Below are 20,382 nucleotides of genomic sequence, written 5' to 3' on the forward strand. Positions count from 1 at the left end.
TTTGTGTCACACGGGGGGGGGGGGGGGGAGACTCGGCTGATCTTTAGCTTTACCGCGTTGGGGTGAGATTTGGCGCACGCAGACCAGCTCAGCACAAAGTAGTGACATTAGCTGATTAGCGTGTAGTTTAGCTGGCTTTTTGGTTGCGAGCGTGGGGGGGGGGGGGGGTTTCTACTCGCTGGTGCATTAGGCAGCACGGGAAGAGGAAAATCAAAACCATAGAGGGATCAATCAATTAATTGTGCTGTGATTTTATTTTATTTTTTTGTTTCCTTTTTTAAAATTTAGGCTGCGATGCGGTCGTGACCGAAATAGAAACGAGGCGTCCGATAACGCTGCGGGGCACCAGCCATCCATTCGCGGCCAACCCGCACAGGATACACCCATTGATCCAACCACGAGCGCTGCACCGCCGACACATACCGCGATTCGTTAAAACATACGTGTGCCGCATCACAAAGAGACGGAAAGATACATCTGAACAGCTGTTCTATTCATGTCAGAGCAGGAAGTGTAAACTAATGTCGTTGGTATGTAATTTACTATTCAATTAACCCCTGACTTCAGTTCAGATTAGTGGCTCAGCTTAATATTCCTGCTGAGAATTGGATGGAAGAACTTCATATTGTTGATTTTCACAATCAAAATGTGATATATTATTTCCCCGTAGAATATCTTCAATACGTTCAATAGTAAATATGCATCAAATGTATGATAACTATACATTGGCTTGTTTTAATGGATGGAGATATTGTTGAATTTGCTATAATTTAAACACCCGGTTTCAGGAGGCATTTGTATAAATAAACAAAGTAATTTTAACGACAGAGAAAGTTTGTAAATGTCGACCAACAGCAGGTTTTAGCTTTTCGATAAGAATCCGTCGCCGATAGCTTCGCAGTGATCCAATACGGACTTTTCTACCAGATCTTATTAATGCAAACGTTCCATTTTGGTTTTTTTCCAAATTGATCATTCATCCAGTTCGAATGTCGGAAAAGCAGAAGGCGAAAGCGGTGAATGGACCAACGTGACTGAAAGCAGCCGCGTCGAACCTGCGGCAACAGGCCTGTGCTTTCAACGGAAACTACTTCTTGTCCCCGCGTTTTGTTTTTGGAACGGCGAGCACCCGACTCTCACGCGTACTTCGCAAACCGACACAATTTCTGTCTCTGAAAGTGACCAAATACTTGGGTAGAGTTTGGGGTTTGGAGGTGTGTGGCCTGTGCACAGTCTGCTAGGATATACCTCATGGGGTTTGCGTTTGCAAAATGCTGTGTTCTTTTTTCCCCCCCTCTCTCTCCCCCCCCCTTTCTTCGACATGATATTTTATTGGCTATTTTTAAACATACACAACATTGGGATGTATGCATGCCTCAATATAATATATACATATGTATATGTTCAGACTTGAACAGGGACTGCAGGCTGGCTTTCTCCAATGGAAAGCCGGGTTTTTGCACTCATTGGGCAGCGTCACACAAAACGTTAATTCATAATGAATTGCAGTGTGATGCCTTGTAATGAATGTTGCCTTATTTAAAAGACGTTAATGGATCGTAAAGATCGTGTTCAATTCCAGACCTCTTAATTTGTTTTGAAACCAAAGTGATCATGAAAAAAAAAAAAAAATAGGGGGTGTAAAAAAAAAAAAATTTGTACATTTCATGTCCCAAATGCATTATTATTATTATTATTATTGACTTTCTCAGGTTCATAGGTAGACTTCTTTATTTTCCTTTGCAGGCTGCTTTACGCTCCAAACGTGATCCTGTGAGTGTAAATATGTTTTAATCCAGATTCGCAGGCATCACTGTCATTTTTCCAGCATTAGATAACTATATTTGTTGTTTAAGTAACTTGATCCCTGTTTGATCAACAGCAGCAGGTCGTTACAAAGCCGATTTTTTTCTTTTAGCAGCCATAAAATAAATTGGGAACTCTGCTGTGAACGTGGTACATTATACACAAATAGACTGAAGTCCACGCAATGCACTGTCCTGGGAAAACGTTAAGACAGTTTGATTCCCTGAACACACGAGACCTCATGATTTTCCGACTTATTTTAATTGAGCTGTACCAAACGTATAGATTGGCGGCGAACGAAACGTAATCTGTAGATCCTGAATAATTCTATTTAACATTGGTTTTCTGCTATTTTCTTATATAATGAAGTCCTTCAAAATGCCACGGCAGGCACTTTGAAGGACATGCTATGCCCCAGCTCTCCCACTAGGGAGCGCTGTCGGTAACACTTGCACCTTGTATTCAGATATATAAACAAAGCATTTCACTTCGCTCTCGCCCTACCTCCAGTTAATAATTCTATTAAAATCACTGGCAATATTATGTAGATGGGAATTCAAAATCCCTACATGTACCAGATATTTCATGATTTAAAGTTCTCTGTATTTATTTCTTTTCTTTTTGTGCCCTTTTTTTTTTTTTTTCTTCCCCAACTCTGTTGCCTTCTTTTTTTCTCTCCCCCCTCTTTATTCTTTCCACACTGGATATGTTATTTACCATGGGAGCGAATTATGTGTACATAACTTTATAAAATATAAGTGAAGTGTGAAAGCGTTCATGAGAATAAAAGTTTGTGGCGAGTTTTGTGTGTTTTCAGTCACTGGTTTTCCAAGAAAGGGTTGTTTTCTTTTTTTTTTTTTTTTATCACAGGATAAAATCAGAAGATTGTGTGGTTGACTTTCACACACAGGATGTGTTACTTATTTGACAAGAACTTGATTAAAAAGGAACAAAAAAAGTCAATTTTAAAATTGGATCTCTTAGTGCAATGAATAAAATCAATAATGTAGAATAAACTTGACAACATGAAGAACTCTCCAGATATTTTGTTAAAAGCGCACGACGCGTATATTGCCTTTAACAATCTATTCACATCTGTTGAAAACATCCGTCGGCAGGGAAGAACATGGAGGCACAGTGTGGATCAAGGCCTGCAGGCAGGACTCCACACCTTAAAACAAGAGCACTCGTTCAGTGATGAGGTTGTCCTGCAATCACGGCAAAAGTTCAACCCACAACATGAACCTCAAGCAATAATAGGAATCCGTACAACCCAGTCGGTTTAAAGCGTTTTCATGCTGAAAAGAGCTGCAGCTGTAATAAAATGCAATAAAACCTCTGAACTCAATATCTATGAGATCTGACCCAGAATTCACCAGGCCTTATAAAGTGTTCTTGCAGCTGTGGATCAGAAAGGTCACGGCTCAGGCGGTTTAGTGGGTTGAAAATAAAAACCTAGTTTAAGTTAGTAGTTCAGCTCGACTCGATGCAAATTTATTGCAGTAGCGCCAAATACAAAATGCAGTCATTTCAAACAAACCCCAGGAAGGCAGGAAGAGGAGACATTAAAATGAGTAATCTCAGGAGATGAGCTGGCAGAGTGGCAATTAAGATTAATGGATTTCAATAGCCTGTGATATTCCAGGATATTTGGGCCCTTTCTGCTTCCTGCATTTTCTCCCTGTGTGCCTCAAAAAAAAAAAAAAACTGTTTAGAAACATGCAGTTCATGTCAGTCGGGGAGTGTGTATTTGTGGTTGTTGGTCTGTCTCCTTGAATTTAGAGTGGTCCAGGGTGTAACCTACCCTAAATTTAATAAAGCACAGTAGAAAATGGATTCATTAACGATAAGTGTTTCTCCAGTCTCTGCAGAATAAAAAAAAAATCTTAAAATGCTTTTAATGGTATATTATTGTACATTTTGACTAGAGCACACACACACACATTGAATAATCATAATAATGAAAACATTTCAAATATATAAAGCAAAGACCATGATGGGCTCCATTTAATAGATATATTTTATGTGGATATTTTAGACAGATTATGCGGAAGAGTGTGAATAAAGACTAAATATAGAGATTTACACATGTAGATCATGACATATATAGACTAAATGTACAGATCTACAATTGTTACATACGCCACTCCCTTTTATCTGATTCTTATGCGCTTTATTCCATATCACTTTCTATTAGTAATGTCCCTCCCAGTTATCTGTTATCTATCTTTACCCTAATGTTTCAGTGGGATAATGAAACGCTTTCCATGTGGCGGGACTAAAGTTTGCGGCATTTGTTGTGAGGCGGTGTGAGTGAAGAAGCCCCCTCCTCCCAGTGAGTTCACTGGGACACATTCCATCCTGCCAGGAGGCCTGTTCAATACACTGGCAGCCCATTGTCTGTGAGGACCCCTCTTCCATTTCTGCTAACAAACACATACATATATAGCTTTAAGAGCTTCCACCAGCTCCAGCTCCACAGACACAGACACAGACGCACAAAAGCCAGCCAGCGAGAGAAGAACCGGATTTCGCGCAAAATGAGCTCAGGGTGTCGGTGACCAACGTTAACCTGCATGCTTTATATGTCAGTGACATGTTGGAGCTGGGTTCGCCAGAGCAACGGATAGGACCCCCCCCCCCCCCCTCCTCCCCGCCCTACTCAACCCCACAGATCACAGAGAGGATGCGGCATGGGAATGTAGGTTAAAGTTCATTCTGAGGAGAAGGCAAGTAAGGAGAGGCTGCAGCCGGTTCCCACAGTGGAGGAGGGGCGGGGTGCCATCGTGCCTCTGGATTGAAGTTAGGATCTCGGTCACACACACACACCAAGTTATTTTGCGTGATCCGGTGTGTGCGTACTTGTGTGTGTGTGCGCAAGGGTGAGTGGGACGCGCTCCAGCGGACAGAGCAGCAGGCAGGGTGGGGGCAGGGTGTACAGGGGTTACAGGTCACAAGCCTCCTGCGTTTCTTTGACCAGCGCGGCGCTGAACGGAGGAGCTTGGACGCCTCAATTTAAAAAAAAAAGAAAAAAAGAAAAGAAAAGTCTCCTCGCTCCTCTGTGCGCCAGCAGACTGCGCCACGGGACGATACGCGCCTAAAACACGGAGAGGAGGAAGGGCCTGGACCAGATCTGGCCATATTTCGCCACAAACGTGTGGGAAGTGAGAAGAGGATCTGAGGAGGATCCATCCAAAAGGGAGCGTCGCCCGTCCCCACCCCCACAAAGAGAGAAACATAAAAAAAAAAAAAAGCCCCCACAATTTCATGCATGGCAAAACTTTTTGTTTGTGAGGATACATCAGCGGAGTTTGTGTGGTGCCATGAGATATATTGTGTTTCCTGCAGGATGGTGGGCAGATCATTGAAGGAGGAGGAGGTAGGTGCAGCTTTTCTTTCCCCTGTTTGTTAACACACACACACACAGACGCACACACTCTACAACACATCGTCAACTTAACTCCTTTCAAACCGCTCGCGACCAATGTGCGGCACGTGAATAGTCCGCGTCTTATTTCTCGCCCATCCGCGTGCTTTTCCATGCCTTTTCAACAACTTTTGTTTCCTTTGCGTCAGGAGCTCGTGCATTCTGTTTCCATCAAGTCTTTGTTGGGGGCTGACGGTCGCGCGCAGCTCGAGTCTGTGCGTAAAAATAAAATAAAAAAAACCCCCTGCAAATTAATCCTCCCACTGAGCGGCCGTCCGCTATTTCTATTAATGATGTAAGTGGATTAAAGCGGATGTGATTGTGCTTGACTTCCATTTTTTTAATCGGAGGGGGGAGGGTGGGTGTGTGGGGGGTGGGATTGACGCTCTGATCATCATCATCAACATCATCATCATCGCCAGCGGCAGCCTGTTGGCGCCACTTTGTGAAACGCAGATCTCCCTGACCTCATGCAGAAAGTCGTTATAACTCAGGCATTGCGTCTCCAGGGGCTGAGGATTGATCACATAGTGACGGTATCACGCGCCACACGTTTCTCATTCAGGTTTTATGTGAATTAAACTCCCCCCTCTGTTGTGCGCCTCGCGCGGAGCGCCAACTCAACATGCGCGCATGTTTCAACCCAAGCATGATTAATAAATCATGGAAGCTTTACATATATATGAAATCCATTCGTCATAACAGATTGGTGGAGCAAAAATGACACAAAACTGATAATATACAACCTTTCAGTTAATTTCAGCGCTTTTGTTAAATGTGGCGTTAATCCTTGTGAGGATTCATCCAACTGACAAAAGATGGAGGCCTGTCGGGAGTGCTTCACTTTATTAGTTCCAGGAGTGGAAGTAACGCATTACAAATACTCACATTACTATCATGAAGAAATATTTCGGGGTACATTGGAACTGTGTATAATGTGCGTAATTTTATTCATAAGACCTGTGGCTCCAGTACATCCATTATTGGATTTAATAAGCAATTAAACTTTTTTTTTTCAAAGTCTTGCTTCACATATTTATATTTTTAATAACACAAATGGACAAAGTGGATTTTTTTCCCCTATAATTAATTTGGACAAAAATGCTTTGCATGGAAATACTAGCTACAGTTAAATGAAGTTGCTGTTTGAAAGCAAGAAACCTCTGTACATATTTTCATTTTTTTAACTTCTGACTATTTCAGGATAAATATCTATTTTCATACAGTTAAATGTTCATGATTTTCCCTTTTGATTATATTTGCAACACCAGGAGACACGGTATTCTTCAAATATTGCTTCACAATGAACGTGTTACCTAATATTTATTGTTGATTATGATAGATACCTTTGACTCTTTAGCCACAGTTTCTGTCACATTTGAAAACTTTAAAAATACCCCCACACACAAGCTTTAAACTGTTTTTTAATGCAGAAAAAATAGTTATTTACACAAGGGATGGAAAGTTTACATTTTTCAATCTGGATTAATTTGTTACAGAATCCTCTCGATGTGTTTTATTCATAATTATGATAAGATAGTAACAATGCTGTGTATAATTTATGTGAAGGGTGCGTGTGAAATCACTCGTATCTGTTAATACAGTTTCATTTATTGTAAAAACCTTTTAAAATATCAAACTACTATCAAATGTTTTCATCATCAACCTTCGTTCTCCACTGCATTTTTCCACTTTCTTTTATATACATGTATATCCAACCCAAAACCACCATAAAAAGAAATTGGTAAAACCTAAAACTACTACTCAATTGAAAATCCCATTTAAAAAAAATTAAGTTCCGGTAAGTGTAATGAGATCATATACGATTTTGAATGATGTATTTGCACAAAAATGTTATGAAGCTCTGAAGGTTAAGACTATGTATAAAGACTTACCAAATAAAAGACACACTGAAGTGAAATTCCCTTGTATAAATTATATCTTAGATCAGATTTGGGTCCAGATAGATTACGAGGAAGTGGAAGGTTGTGTCATCTTTTAATAAATCCAGTACTCCATGTGTGCAGATGATATATCAGGGAAAAGCTGTTGGAGCTTGTAGAGACAGAATTTTGTCTCAGGCCACAGATTTATCCAGGCAATAAAATCTACCTGAATAACAAGTCCTATATTTGTACATGCAGTGATAAATACAAGTGAAATTCTATAAAAATGGGCTTCAGTCGCGAATGAGTAATAAAGCCGATGCTGATTAGGAAAGAGATCAGGTTCAGGTGTTTTGCTTCCAGGGTTAATCCATGATGGATATCTGTGCTCACAGTCACTCAGTTGATACGAGATGAAAACTATAATCCTCAAACAACATTTCAATCTCTGTCTACTTGTGCCCAAAGTGCATAAAGGACTGCTGATACTGTGGCTGGCAGAGAGGCTGAAAGTGACGTAGTCTTAATGTGTGACCACTAGTGGGTGCTGTTTATTACGTCATACAACCACACACACATATATGCACACTGACTACACTTTCATGCACTGGATTCATTCAATATTATTGTAGAACGGTGTAGGGTGCATGCGCAGTAGCCGTTTTAAAACCCGACTGACCAGCACAGAGGTTGACGGGTTCGAATCCCACTGCTGACAGGTGGTCAGTGACAAAAGTGCACCGAGGCAGGGTAACTATGAATAGGATGGGATAAATGCAGAGAAGTAAGTTTTCCTTCAAAACGGAACTTCATAAATTAAACTGAATGTTGTGGTCAATCAGCCTCGTAACAGAGATCTTATTGAGAATGCTCCTCATGGTGGTGATGTTTGTTTTCAAATTTGATTGGTATTAATGAAAGGATGAGGAGAAGGGATGCAAAAGTAGAACAATAATAAATATATATATAAATAATAATAATAATAATAATGACAAGAAACAAAATACTAGGAAAAAAACAGCTGTACACTGTACATAAGCGCTGATCAGATATTTTAAATGAAAAGCTTTTCAACTGAACCACAAGATTTATATTCATACGACATGTCTTGAAAAGTTAACACTCATTTTTTTACGGTGTAAAATAAACAATAAGCAATGTGGGACTCTGCACTGCGGCTTACAAAGCATGAATTAATTCTCCAGTAATTATTTATAGAACCCGGCTGAATATTCATTGTTCATCACCTTTGATTGATTTTTGTTTCAGGCGGATCTGATCTTGCCCTGGAAGAGTTGGAAGTCGTCCAGCACACCCGCCCTGCCACGCATCCTGCAGTCCTCCATCTAAGGTGCATCTAGTGTAGTTAGTGAAGTAGTTCAACATCTACTGCCCTAGTTGCTCCTTCTGGATGGAGGACTTGTTCTGTCTCGGAGAGTGAAGTACCTTTGGACAAATCTTCCCTTGAAACTGCTTCATGTTATTGATTAAAAAAAAAAAAAAAAAAAGAGCCTCTGGTCCCTGTTTTTAGACCACAGTACTGCTTCTTATTTTTTCCTTTAATAGTTTGATTATGTCTTGCAGTGCAGATGAACGTGTAACAAAATTCAAGTATATAACAACTCATACTTTGTTTACGTCTATGATAAATATCCTGTTTCATCTCACAATTCCATCTCGATGATCCTGTTGCACGCATTTTCCAGGTACTTAAGCTGTCATTGTGTATCTCGGACACCCCCCACCCCCCCCCCACCCTCATTACTTGCTGAGTGTGAAGCTGGACAAGCTGTGGACTCGGCAGTTCCAAAGTGCTCACAGTGCAGGTAGTCCACATTCACCTACTGCAGTTTGTGCACTTCGAGCACTGCCGGTCACCTTCCGTCAGCCCGACCCTCAGAGCTCAGTGGTGGCGACGACTGGGCTCACAGTGAGTTTTGTTGGTTTGCTCTCAGCTTTTCTTTCCCGCCTGTGCTGTGCAAATCCATGCAAAGCTCTCTGTTTCTCAGAGAATCACGGGATGAGCGTGGCGGGGCTCCACAACCACTGACACCTTGACCCCGTTCCTGGGCCACACCGGAGGCACTGGAGCCTGGCTTGAGTTTCACAACCGCTTGTTTTGTCTCGCTGTTTTCGGATGATGACTCCGCAATTTCAAAACTTTGCACAATGACAGAAATTGCACAGTATCCATCTGCAATCCGCAAGATGCTGTGGAAAAACGGCACAAAGTCTCCTGCTGTAACAGCTGGTGTAGAAATGAAGTAAGCGAGCCTGCATAAACAAACCAGTGGACAATGTGTCGATCAGTCTGTAAGTCTGCAGACTGGCCACTAGATGGTAGCATCACAGTTTTAAATTTTGTTATGGGGCTCTGCTGGAGCCTGATGTGAAAGTTTATAAATAATCATGCAATAACTATATCAGCTGTTAGGAAAGGTGAGAAACTTTCGTACAAACGTTTGAATGCTTGTTCTCTGTTCACTTCATCCTTAAGGTTTTAATTAATAAAACGCTGCCTCCAGGTCGTATACTGCTGTCACAACAATGTGTTACTTTTTTTTTTTTTTGTAATAAATATGCAGCTCGGCCGCTGCACTGGCCTCTGTCGACTGAGCAGTAATTGCGGACCAATACCAAACAGCGCCATTCATCTAAAGCGCCAACAAGCCCGCACAGCGCATTAATCCCCTCCTCATATCTCCACTCCTGCACCTCCAGCAGGGCCACAGTATCTGCTCACATCTCCACTATCAGTCGGGAGGCGCGCGCACTTGCGCGTGCTTTAAGGGGGGGGGGGGGGGGGTGCGCGCTCCGCACGTGCGTAGTGGCGCTCACTCAGACTCCGTGCAGCAAAGGCAAGACGGGCTCACAAGTTACCAGCGACGGTGGATCTTCATCCAGGAGGCTCAGCCGAGCAGCTTTCCCGGGCGGACGCACCGCGATGGGGACAAGCATGAAGATAAAGAGGGAATGCTGATCCGAGCCGAGCCGAGCCGAGCCGGGAGCTGCAGCTTCTTCCACACCAGCGGATCCCGTCGTAACTTTTAACGAGCCGAAGTTCCATCTCCTGCGTTGTTACTCCATCCCTGTCCGGTTTTTTTGTGAAGTTGCGTGCGTCCGTTCGCGCCATGGGGGGCTCGTCGCCGCGCCGTGCGCTCTTCCTGTGCGCCTTCCTGCAGCTCTTCTCGATGCCCGGCGGACAGGTGCCGAACTGCCAGGAGGTGCGAGCGGTGTTTCAGTCCCTGCACCCGGGATCCAAGTGGGTCCCCGAAACCCGGTGTCAGGTAACTCTCCTCAGTCTCGAGCTTTACGCACACCGGGTTGTTTTTATTTTATTTTTCTTTTCTCCCTCCGCGCACTTTAATCATTTCCCCACTTCATTCCCACATCACAACATGTTTCTATACCGAGCAGCTTCTAGAGTCTGACCTCTCCTGAATTAGCAGTGAGATCCAAACCAACTCACTCTGGATGAACATTTACTATAGCTCTACAGAACCCCCCCCCCCCCCCCCCTCCCCAACCCAGCCTTGTTAGGAATCAGGTACAAAAAAAGTAAGTTGAATTACATAAGTTAACTGTGAAATAATAGCCCAGAACAATAGATTTGTTCTCGTATTGATGCCAACATGAAGAGAAGCGGGCTGCCCTGCACCCCAACTTTGATTTGGTCCATGCATTGAACGAGATGTGAACATATTTCTCTAGTCTACTTTCTATTTATTTTCTATGTGGGATGAAATCTTGTGGTTGAATGGAAGGAAAAAACAAGTCAAGAAGCAGCGACGGCTGTTGGTCATGTTTGTCACCCTGGCTGTCTTTTCTTCAATCACATAGTCACACAATATCAATTGTTGTTAATGTGACTTGTGACCAAGCAAAAAAGCTCTTTAGTTAAAAAGAAAAAAGTGGTGATTAAGTTAGGATAATTGTTACATGGAGCTCAAGTGTCAGAGTCGGAGTGCGCGTGTTGACGAGAGCGGCTTATCCTGGGTGGAATAATTAATTTCTTTGTGCAGTTCTGCAGAGCACGTCGTGTTGGGAGCCTGTTGCATTCTGATTCGGTATGTTAATGGAAAAGCTCTCATGTGGCTGAATCACAGCCAGCTGCAAATGTTAATTGGGCGTTTTAGTGTCATGTCAGCACGGGGAAGTGCTCCAGGTTCACTTGTTCTCACCACCTCACCGCGTGCAGGACACACACACACACACACACACACACACACACACACACACACACACACACACACACACACACACACACTCACACTCACACTCGAGTGAATTTGTTAAATAACACAAAATGTTCCATAAACAGGGGAGAGGGGCAACAAATCACAGGATGCTTCAAATGGAACGTGCAAGAAAGATGCACTCAGGAGCAGGTTGTTGTCACGCTGCCTCCCAACGTATATTAATCTTCCATCTTGTAAAAGTGCACAACCACTGAGCGCCACAATTCTCCATGCATCCATGGTTGATCACACGCACCTTCGCCATCGGGGGTTTCATCTGCAAGCCAAGTGGAGGGAGGGGGGGAAGCTTCACTCAGCCCGAGCTGGACGTCCTGCTGGTCACAACCATCACTTAGACTGGAAATCAATTCACCAGTCAGGCAGAGGACCATAAATCTCAGCCAGAATAGCCACGGTTTGGTTTACCGCGTCTCATTGGTGCTCTGTGGCTGATTGATTGCTGCCATTGGTTAAACAGTTGGAGGCCCATGAAACCATGGTTTCAACCTTCTGGGGGTCCTTCTCTGTGGAATTAATGATGTCATTTAAAAAAAAGATACAGATGAGCTGATTTGTATTTAGAGGAGGTGGTGGGGTTACTGAGATTTTGGATATGAAGGCTCATCACACCATGTGGGTGCATCTGCTACCCTTACAGGGCTGGACATTGCCTCACAGTTATTATCGCATAGATTTGAAGGCTTTTTGTGTTGAGTTGAGCATTTCCTCCCTGGGTGTGCGTGGATCTTCCCCAAGACACTCTGTTTTCTTACCACAGTCTAAAAACATGCGGTTGAAGGTTTATTGGCGTCTCAAAATTGCCTGTGGGTGTGAATTTGAGCTGTTCAGGGCGTATCCCGCCTTCCACCACCTCCATCTGTCTCTGGCCTCCTGTGCTTCTGAATTAGGTGAATCTCCACAGGAGCTGGGTCTCATCCATTCACTGTTTATATGACATTTTAAACACTTAAATGTCGCTTTACCAGAAGAAAAAAATCTTTCAAATATACTTCCCATAAAATATCTATTTGAGGTTGAATCAGTGGTGCATCTGGCTGTGGCAAGGCACAACAGAATTCTTGACAACTGAAATGTGAATAGCTGGAAGGATACTAACTGATGTCAACCTGTCGCATGGATTTCTGGGATATCAAAGATGGCGTCATCGCAGCTGAAGGGAAAATATCAACATTTGACTGCCAGAAAAAAAAGCCTGATTGTCTCTAAGAAAGAGTATTGAAGCCACGAAAATAGTCTCAAGTGTTGTAAAACTTGATCGTTAATCGTTTTTCCAGTACAAATACTACGGAGCAGAAACTCATTTTACTAGAGCACAAAAAAAACAAAACAAACAACCAAATTCTCAAAACACTAAATCCTCGACATCTCAGGAGACTGTAAATGCAGAGACACCGGAAAGCAACCTGAAACAAACACAGATGAACCAACAATCGGAAGACGGCCAACGTAAAGCACAGCCACCAGGTGAAGATAATCACACACAGGTGAAACACATTAGGGAGGGGAGCAGCAATCAAGACACAAGGAGGGGAAATCCAGCGGTTTGAAACAAGAGACCAAGTCAGAATCTCAAAATAGCACAAGAAACGAAAATGTGAACCATGACAACAATAGAAATAAGAAACAGAAACAAAAAATAGAAATGAATGAAAAAAAAAAAAAAAAAAAATTAAATATGGTTGAATTACAACTATTATGGTTTGAACAGCTTCCTTATTTTTTAGAACATAACATTGTGATATTTAACGATTAAACAGAGGTGATTGGAATATTTTATTTACAATTCCACAGTAATTAAAACAACATTTTACATAAAATGAGTGTTCATTGATGTTTGGTACGTTGCTCCTCAACACGCCAGCATTTACAATTAACACTCAACGTTTTACTGACCACACAGTCGCACTGTCCAACGTTCCAGAGGCGTCTTGTTGCAGCGCAGCATGTAAAGCTATCCACTAACCCGTACACATATTTCTTCACTCTGCCGTACAATGATACCGCCATCAGAAAAGTGTCACTCAAGCTTGTTGCCAGATCTGTTTCTCCATTAAATACTATTAATAGGATGAAATCCAGTTTAGGTCGCAGCTGATACTTTGTGAGGAAATCAATGCAGAGGTGCAGTGAAAGCAGGAGGTGGTGTGTCTGAGGGCGGAGGAGAGGGAGGAGCAGATATCCTCAGGTTCTATCAATGACGGGCCTCTCGCCTCCCCGCGTATCTGATCTTAAGGTAATATCTGTCTTTAAATCTAAAAAAAGACAATGTGTGCGTTTTCCTTGCACGTCGACCTGGGTTTCCTCTGGTTCCCATATTTCTAGTGTTGACTTGTGGCTTTTAAGTTACTCCACCAGAATCCACATGGGGAAAAAGGAAAATATTCAGTTTAGCTGTTGATGTACGTCTCTAGTACGTTATTAAAATCTTTCTGAAGGGAATTTGTCACGACACTCACACAAACGCTTATTTCACCCGAATTTAAATTTCACAAAACGTACCCCGGTTTGTTGACGTCTCAGAACCTTTTTAAGGCAAGATCCATCTGTAAACTTTGATTATTCTCATGGCTTCACTACTCTTTTCTTTGGGAAAGTCTTTTGTTTGTTTGTTTGTTTATAAATATATGGGACTTTGGTGTGATGGATTTAGGCAGCTGTGGGGTTGGAAATGAGTGGACATGAGTGGTGATGCTCTCCTGTATAGGTTTTATTCTCTGTGCAGAAGTGATGATTTTTATGAAAAGTACATTTTAAAGATTTAATTTTTGTCTGGGAGAGTAACTTTAAATTTCCTTCAGGAATGACTAAGAGTGTGTGTGATTGCCTCCCTGTGGTTGGCTTGTGATGGATACCTGGAAGGTATCGTCATTAATTGTTTTGTTAAACACACCTTAAGAACTGATTTTATTTAAAGTGTAAACAAAGACGTAAATTGAACAGTTATGGCAGTTTCAGACTATATATAAAGGCTTGGCAAGCAAAAATCATATAACCAGCACAGGAAGAATTCTGCTTTTTATTTTCCCATGGAATTGAAGAAAATCATCAGAAAGTCTGGTATTAACCAAAAATGACTACTCTGTTTAGACAAAGCATATGCAGGTATTATGTGTGTTTACGTATATTATCAGGAAGGATGTTTGCTTTATTTTTCATAATTGTTTAGCTTCTGATCATTTATGACCTATTGTTCTATCATAAATATTCATGCACACGCTGCCAGTGTGTTTTTGAATAAATTAAAACTTTAGCGGTGTTCACAGGAAAAATGTCAGCAGTGTTGCGTTTGCGTTTAAAAATGTTAAAGGCCGATTAAATATTATGAGCAGGAAATGAAAGCGAAAAGTGGATAAATGCAACAAAGTCACGGATGGGAGCGGCGTTGGCATTTTCATCTGTTACAAGTTCTGCTAATTAGGCCGTTAAAGAATTGCAGTGACAAGACAAACATTAAAAGTTCATTTTCTGTACAGGGCCTTCACCCAAGTTGGTTGAAACGACACAAACACCAGCTGTTCTCAGCAACTCGCAACATCAACTTCAGACTACAATATTAATAATAAATACCACGAGACTGAGTTCACGTCTGATGTTGTGAAAATTACTGAAAATTGACCATCAAGTCAAGAAAGTCACTCTTCTGTTACTTTTAAATGTCTCCTTCATTTGCGCGGGTTCTAATAAAGCCGTCTTATTGGTGTTAGTTGCTGTATTGCCTGTCATTAAGTTGAGCGCTCATGTTGTAAGAAGATCTATAACCTGGACGTTGCCATTTTTCAAGATACAAATGTATATAAACAGATGAGAACTGCCGGCACACGCACAGCAACTGACAGATCATGTAAAAGGAAGCTAATGTGGCTAATGCTAATCGCTGACAGTCGGGCCGAGTTTCGCTTCCCCAGCATTTCATCTGGATTTTCTGTCTACGGTTTGGGTTTCTCTTTGTCATCATGACTTTCACATTGTTTCCATTGTTCCCTGCTTCTGTTGGTCTGGTTTCATGTCTTGCTCTGTTCTTTGTATCCTCCCCATGCAGTCGCGAACACCGTCTGCCCTCCTTTACTTGTACCTGTGCCTTAGTCTCCCTTTCCATTACGCCTGTTTTTGGCCCGGTGCTCCTTCTTATCATCCTCCTCCCTGATTGTGCCTGCTGTGTCTTGTGTGTCTGTGTTATTAATGTGGAAACCTGTCCAAGTGACACCTGTTTTAGTGGCTACTTTCCTGTGAGTACACTGTGAGTATACTGTTGTTGTTGCTTTTTGTCTTTATTAAAAATACTTTTTTTGTTCAAGTCCATGTCTGCATTTGGCTCCTCCTTGCTGAAACACCAGCAGAGAGACTATGGCGCTCCTCTTCCAGTAAACAGGAAGAAACAACTCTACCGTCCCAACGACTGGTCTTCTGTGCAGAATTTGCATGTTCTCTCTGTTAAGGTGTGGGTTTCCCTCCGATGGGATGGCGACCACAACAATGTAGAAGCTTCAAGGACAAAAGTGCAAAACGCCTTTTTAAAATTTTTTTAAACATCATTACAAATTGAGTCCAAGCGATCAGATACTTAGTAGTGGATTCATCATGAAATGCTGGAGGTTGTTGGCAACGGGCAACAAGCAAAAAAATGCTCTCCTTTTAAATTTTTTTTTCTTTTGTTCAAGAAGCTGAGTCGTCATCTTTCAAAAGGCTGATTCGGCAGATCTGATTGAAACTGGACTCCTTCAAAGAAACCTGTAGTTGTGTGGCGAGATATACTGAACTTGAACTCATATTTTAAAACCACTAGATATTGTTTTGGATTGGCTGATGCTGACATCCAGCAAATGCTGAGATTTGTTCTGTTGTGTGATTTACTCAAGGACCAAGGGTAGTGGAGGAAAAAGAAAAAAACGCCTTAGAAATAGTTTTTAAAATTTTTTGATTCATCCAATCACGCATAATGCATCATTATTACTAATTTAGAGAGGAAAAGTTGGGGTCATGTCTGTGTTGTGAGTAAAACTTCCGGCCTTGGTAAACAGAAGGCTTGTTATACTATTTAGTGTAACACTGATTCTTCACTGAGGCAATGAAAGATTGATGAAAGCCCATGTTGAGGATGTGACTGAGGCGAGTATCACTTTCTGTGTGTGTGTGTGTGTGTGTGTGTGTGTGTGTGTGTGTGTGTGTGTGTGTGTGTGTGTGTGTGTGTGTGTGTGTGTGTGTGTGTGTGTGTGTGTGTGGCTGGAGGGAGACGCGAAATGGCCCGTATTGACATGGAGTAGTGTGTGGGCGAGGCGGCTGATTCAGAGAGATGTCCGCAGGAAGGCAGAGCAGAATCCTAATAATGCAGTGTGTGCTGCCGGGAGGCAAAACACCAAAAAACGAGGAGGAATAAGTTTGTATTTCCAGCGTCAGAAGGAGCGAGTGGAGCGAAACCACGTTGCAGTGGATATGAGAGGAATAACGGGGGTGGTGGGTGGTGGGTGTGTGGAGAGGCTGTTGGCGGCTGTGAGAGCTCTAACCTCAGGACACCAGTGTGAAAGCAGCTCGGTCAGTGTTGGTTTGAGACGAAGGTCTGAAAGACTTATTCATAAGGGAGGGGGGGGGGGGGGGGGGCAGCTTCTCACCCAGTGGAGGAGTGAAAACAGACTGCCAGAGGACGAGTGACTCCAGCACCCAGAAGCCTTCTTTCTTTCTGGTTTTCTTCCTCTCTTCCCTACATGTTCCTTCTATTTATCCATCCTTTGTAACGTCCAACTCCTTCTCCTTTACATCTTCACTTTCCATCTGTCACTTTTCCTGGTTCTGATTTCTTCCTTTGTGTGTCATTTAGCACTGTTTTTCTTCATCTTTTCCTTTGTTTCAAAGTTTCCTTCCACTTCATACCCTCCTTCCTTCCCCCGCCATTATTTCTTTGGTTTTCCTTTGTTCTTTCTGTCTCTTCGTCGTTCGTTACTCTCTGTCCTCAAACTTGTTCTCCTGGTCTTCATTTTTCACCCGTCTCTCTCTGTGTTTGACTCGACAATGTTTTCTCGTGAAATCGCATCGGACAACTCGTCCACCGATGAGATTTCCGAATTGTTTTGGATAAAATAAACACAACGTACTTTTACATATTGGTATTTCTTACTGATATTTTACATATTTTTCATATATCTGGTATATTTCCATATATATTTAGTATAGTATCATATGGCTTTGTTTCTCTTTGTTTACCGTTCTCTTAATGGTAAACAAATTGAAGAAGTGCATGTAAATAAATTTTTCGGAATTACTTTTGATATATATATATATATATATATATATATATATCCTGAAGTCAAAATAAGCAAAATCAGCATATAATCTAATCATTATTCAATCAAAATTCACTCAACGTATTATACAACTTTCTTATTTGTGGTGTAGAAATCTGGGGGAATAATTATAAAACAAACATTGATCCTATCCAACACGCTAAAAATACACAATCTTGTCAACCTCAATACACTAGCATGTTTTTGTGTCAAATATGCTTAATGATCCTTCCAAATGTGTATAATGTACTTTGAAATCCTTCAAATCAATAAATGCGGAGCGCTCTTACTGTGCATGTGCATGTCTCCCCCTCCCTTCTCGTTATAAATATTTCCTTCTGCTCATGCGCCTGTAAACGAACACGGTGGACCCATAGTGGTATGACTCGCGGTCCGTATTCTCGTTTTATCGTCCATAACGGTAGTTCTAGGGGCCGTCCACACCAGGAAACCGGTGAACCTAAACAAGCTGTTTTTGTGCCTGTCATCCACATGAGGCAGTCTTTTTTTTTTTAACACGGGTCCCAGAGTGGGGAAATTCTAAAACCCCGGCATGTGCTGTCCAACCCCCCGGGGTGTGGACGGCAAAGAGGATCATCCGTGGAAAAAAATGACATAATCGCCCCCCTCTTGCCCCCACCGTGGTCCGTGATGTCATCAAATAACCACAACAGTCAGGGACGACAAGCTGCAGAAGCTGCATGACGCCAATAGCAGGACGAGTGCGGACATAGACCTATAGAACTGGAGTTATCAAGAGTTGTATACAGGTTTATGGATAGGAATCTACTTCCAAAGGTCTATGTGCTGTGTCTCCTTCCGCGTTATTGTAGTAGTACATGTCCTGAAGCCTCCTGTTGAGCCGTGCTCATAGTGACGTGTGGAAAGAATTGTTTTGGAGAAGTCTGGGGAGAAAGATGTTTTCTTTTCGTCGTGTGGAAGAACCCTCATGGTTGAGACTCTCCCTTGATGGCATCCGATTCGTCATCAGTCCTTAGGAATGTTAGGTTCTCTCGATTTTGTTCACATTTATAGCGTATTGTTAGTGTCTGCACACATGTCAGCAGCATGAAGGAGTGGTGCAGGGGGTGGGAGGGATTCTCATTGATGAGGGTGGCTTTCCTCACCACCCTTTCTTTCTTTCTTTCTTTCTTTCTGTCTCTCTCTCTCTCTCTCTCTCTCTCTCTGTCTGGCGGTATAATTACAGCTGAGTGTGGCGTGATAGCCACTCTCTGGCTGTGAGCAGTAATTATCTGCAGGGTCGGGACACCTGGGCTTGTTTGTCACAAAAATTAATGTGAACAACAAAAGAACAAATGCTGCTGTTGAAATGACAGCGGCCAAATAGGTGGATCATCTGACCTGAAGCACAAGAGGTCTTTTTGTGTCTCATTAAACTGTGATTGGGAGCTTGTTCGTTTGCTTGTCCATTTTTGAAGAACGCCGCTTTAATGAAGGGACTTGTGTTTACTACCTCATCGTTTGATGTTGACTTTAACAGGAAAAAAAACCTTAAAGTTTAGATGATTTTTGGCTTTTTCACACACAGACTTCCACTTTTTATCCTATTGCTTCATGAAACGAGTTAAACTGGAGCAGCGAGCTCTAAAAATACATGTAATACATGAAATCCCCAGTAGCTAATGATATTATTACTCCTCAGGTTGGTTGTAAATTGCGTATCTTTATTTCACGTATTGTCTTTACAAAATGACACTGGCTTGTTTTGCCCCGGAGAGGTAGCCACGGATTCCCACATGCTTCCACTCCCAAACTGGAAGTTCTTGTATAATTTATGCTCATAATGAACAGCTTTTAGCATATTCTATATCTTAATACAACTTGTTTTTCCCCCCATGGTCTCTGTCATTAAACTTGCATAGCAATGGCTTTCTAATTGGTGCTGGGAAACCGAGACACAAGCTGTATTCGTGGCCGCCCCGCGTTCCCTCGACTTGGGGTCCCCGAGCTTGTTAGGGATGTAAGGGGAAGGACTCCTCTCGGGATCTGTGTGTGTGTGTGTGTGTGTAGGGCTGCTGTCTCCACAAGCCGGCCTTCGAAAAACGTACTTTCTGTGGCTGGAAGCAGCTGGGACGGTCAGGCGAGGCTGTGACAAGGTGACGGCCGATCAATGTGTTTTTTTAAAAGGCATTTGGAGGCCTCAACACTCATAAAAGAAAAAACAGTCACCGCTCTGCATGTTGAATCGTCCGCCGCACTTTCAGGGTCTGATCATCGAAAGGCGTCACCTTGAACTGAGGTCATGTGAAATTTACATCTAAATTGCTCCTCGCCTTGCACCTTGTCTGTCTTCATTTAGTCTGGTGAGACTTGGCCACCGGGACACAAAAATCCGCTAATTAACCCCTAGCAGGCTGATGGGAAGTTGCTCCCAGTGCCCAGTGGCGATTAAAGCTGAAGGAAAGTGAAGAGAAACAAGGCCAGAACAAAACTGTGTGGATGAAAAGAAGGAATGAGGGTAAAAAGATGTGAGGTGAGGAGGAGCAGAGCTAAGCCTGAAGCAAAGGTAAAAAAAAAAAAAAAAAAGAAAGAAAGAAGGAGGAAGCTTATTCCCGAGTGATCTGTCAGTCACAAAGAAGGCTTTATTTAGACAGTGTGATTTTATTATTTGTGAAGCTCTGCGGGGAATCATTTCCCTTCCGAATCCTTCAGTCACTTCTGTAATGAAACACATTTATCATCTGTGAAAAACGACCAATGTGCAGACG

The 20,382-nt window shown here is 42.3% G+C and overlaps 1 protein-coding gene across 1 annotated transcript in view; it reads left to right on the top strand.

Moving 5' to 3' along the window:
• Window positions 1-10,250: 10,250 nt before the first annotated feature.
• Window positions 10,251-20,382, top strand: part of gpc3 (glypican 3) — a gene marked incomplete at both ends in the record, with an annotated part of 133,213 nt that continues 123,081 nt past the window's right edge. Inside the window, 2 exon segments of the mRNA XM_080501768.1 lie at window positions 10,251-10,392; window positions 10,395-10,406. Of these exon segments, the coding sequence (XP_080357894.1) occupies window positions 10,251-10,392; window positions 10,395-10,406 (154 nt within the window).

This window comes from Blennius ocellaris (assembly GCF_963422515.1).
Source record: "Blennius ocellaris genome assembly, chromosome: 9".
Taxonomy (NCBI): domain Eukaryota; kingdom Metazoa; phylum Chordata; class Actinopteri; order Blenniiformes; family Blenniidae; genus Blennius; species Blennius ocellaris.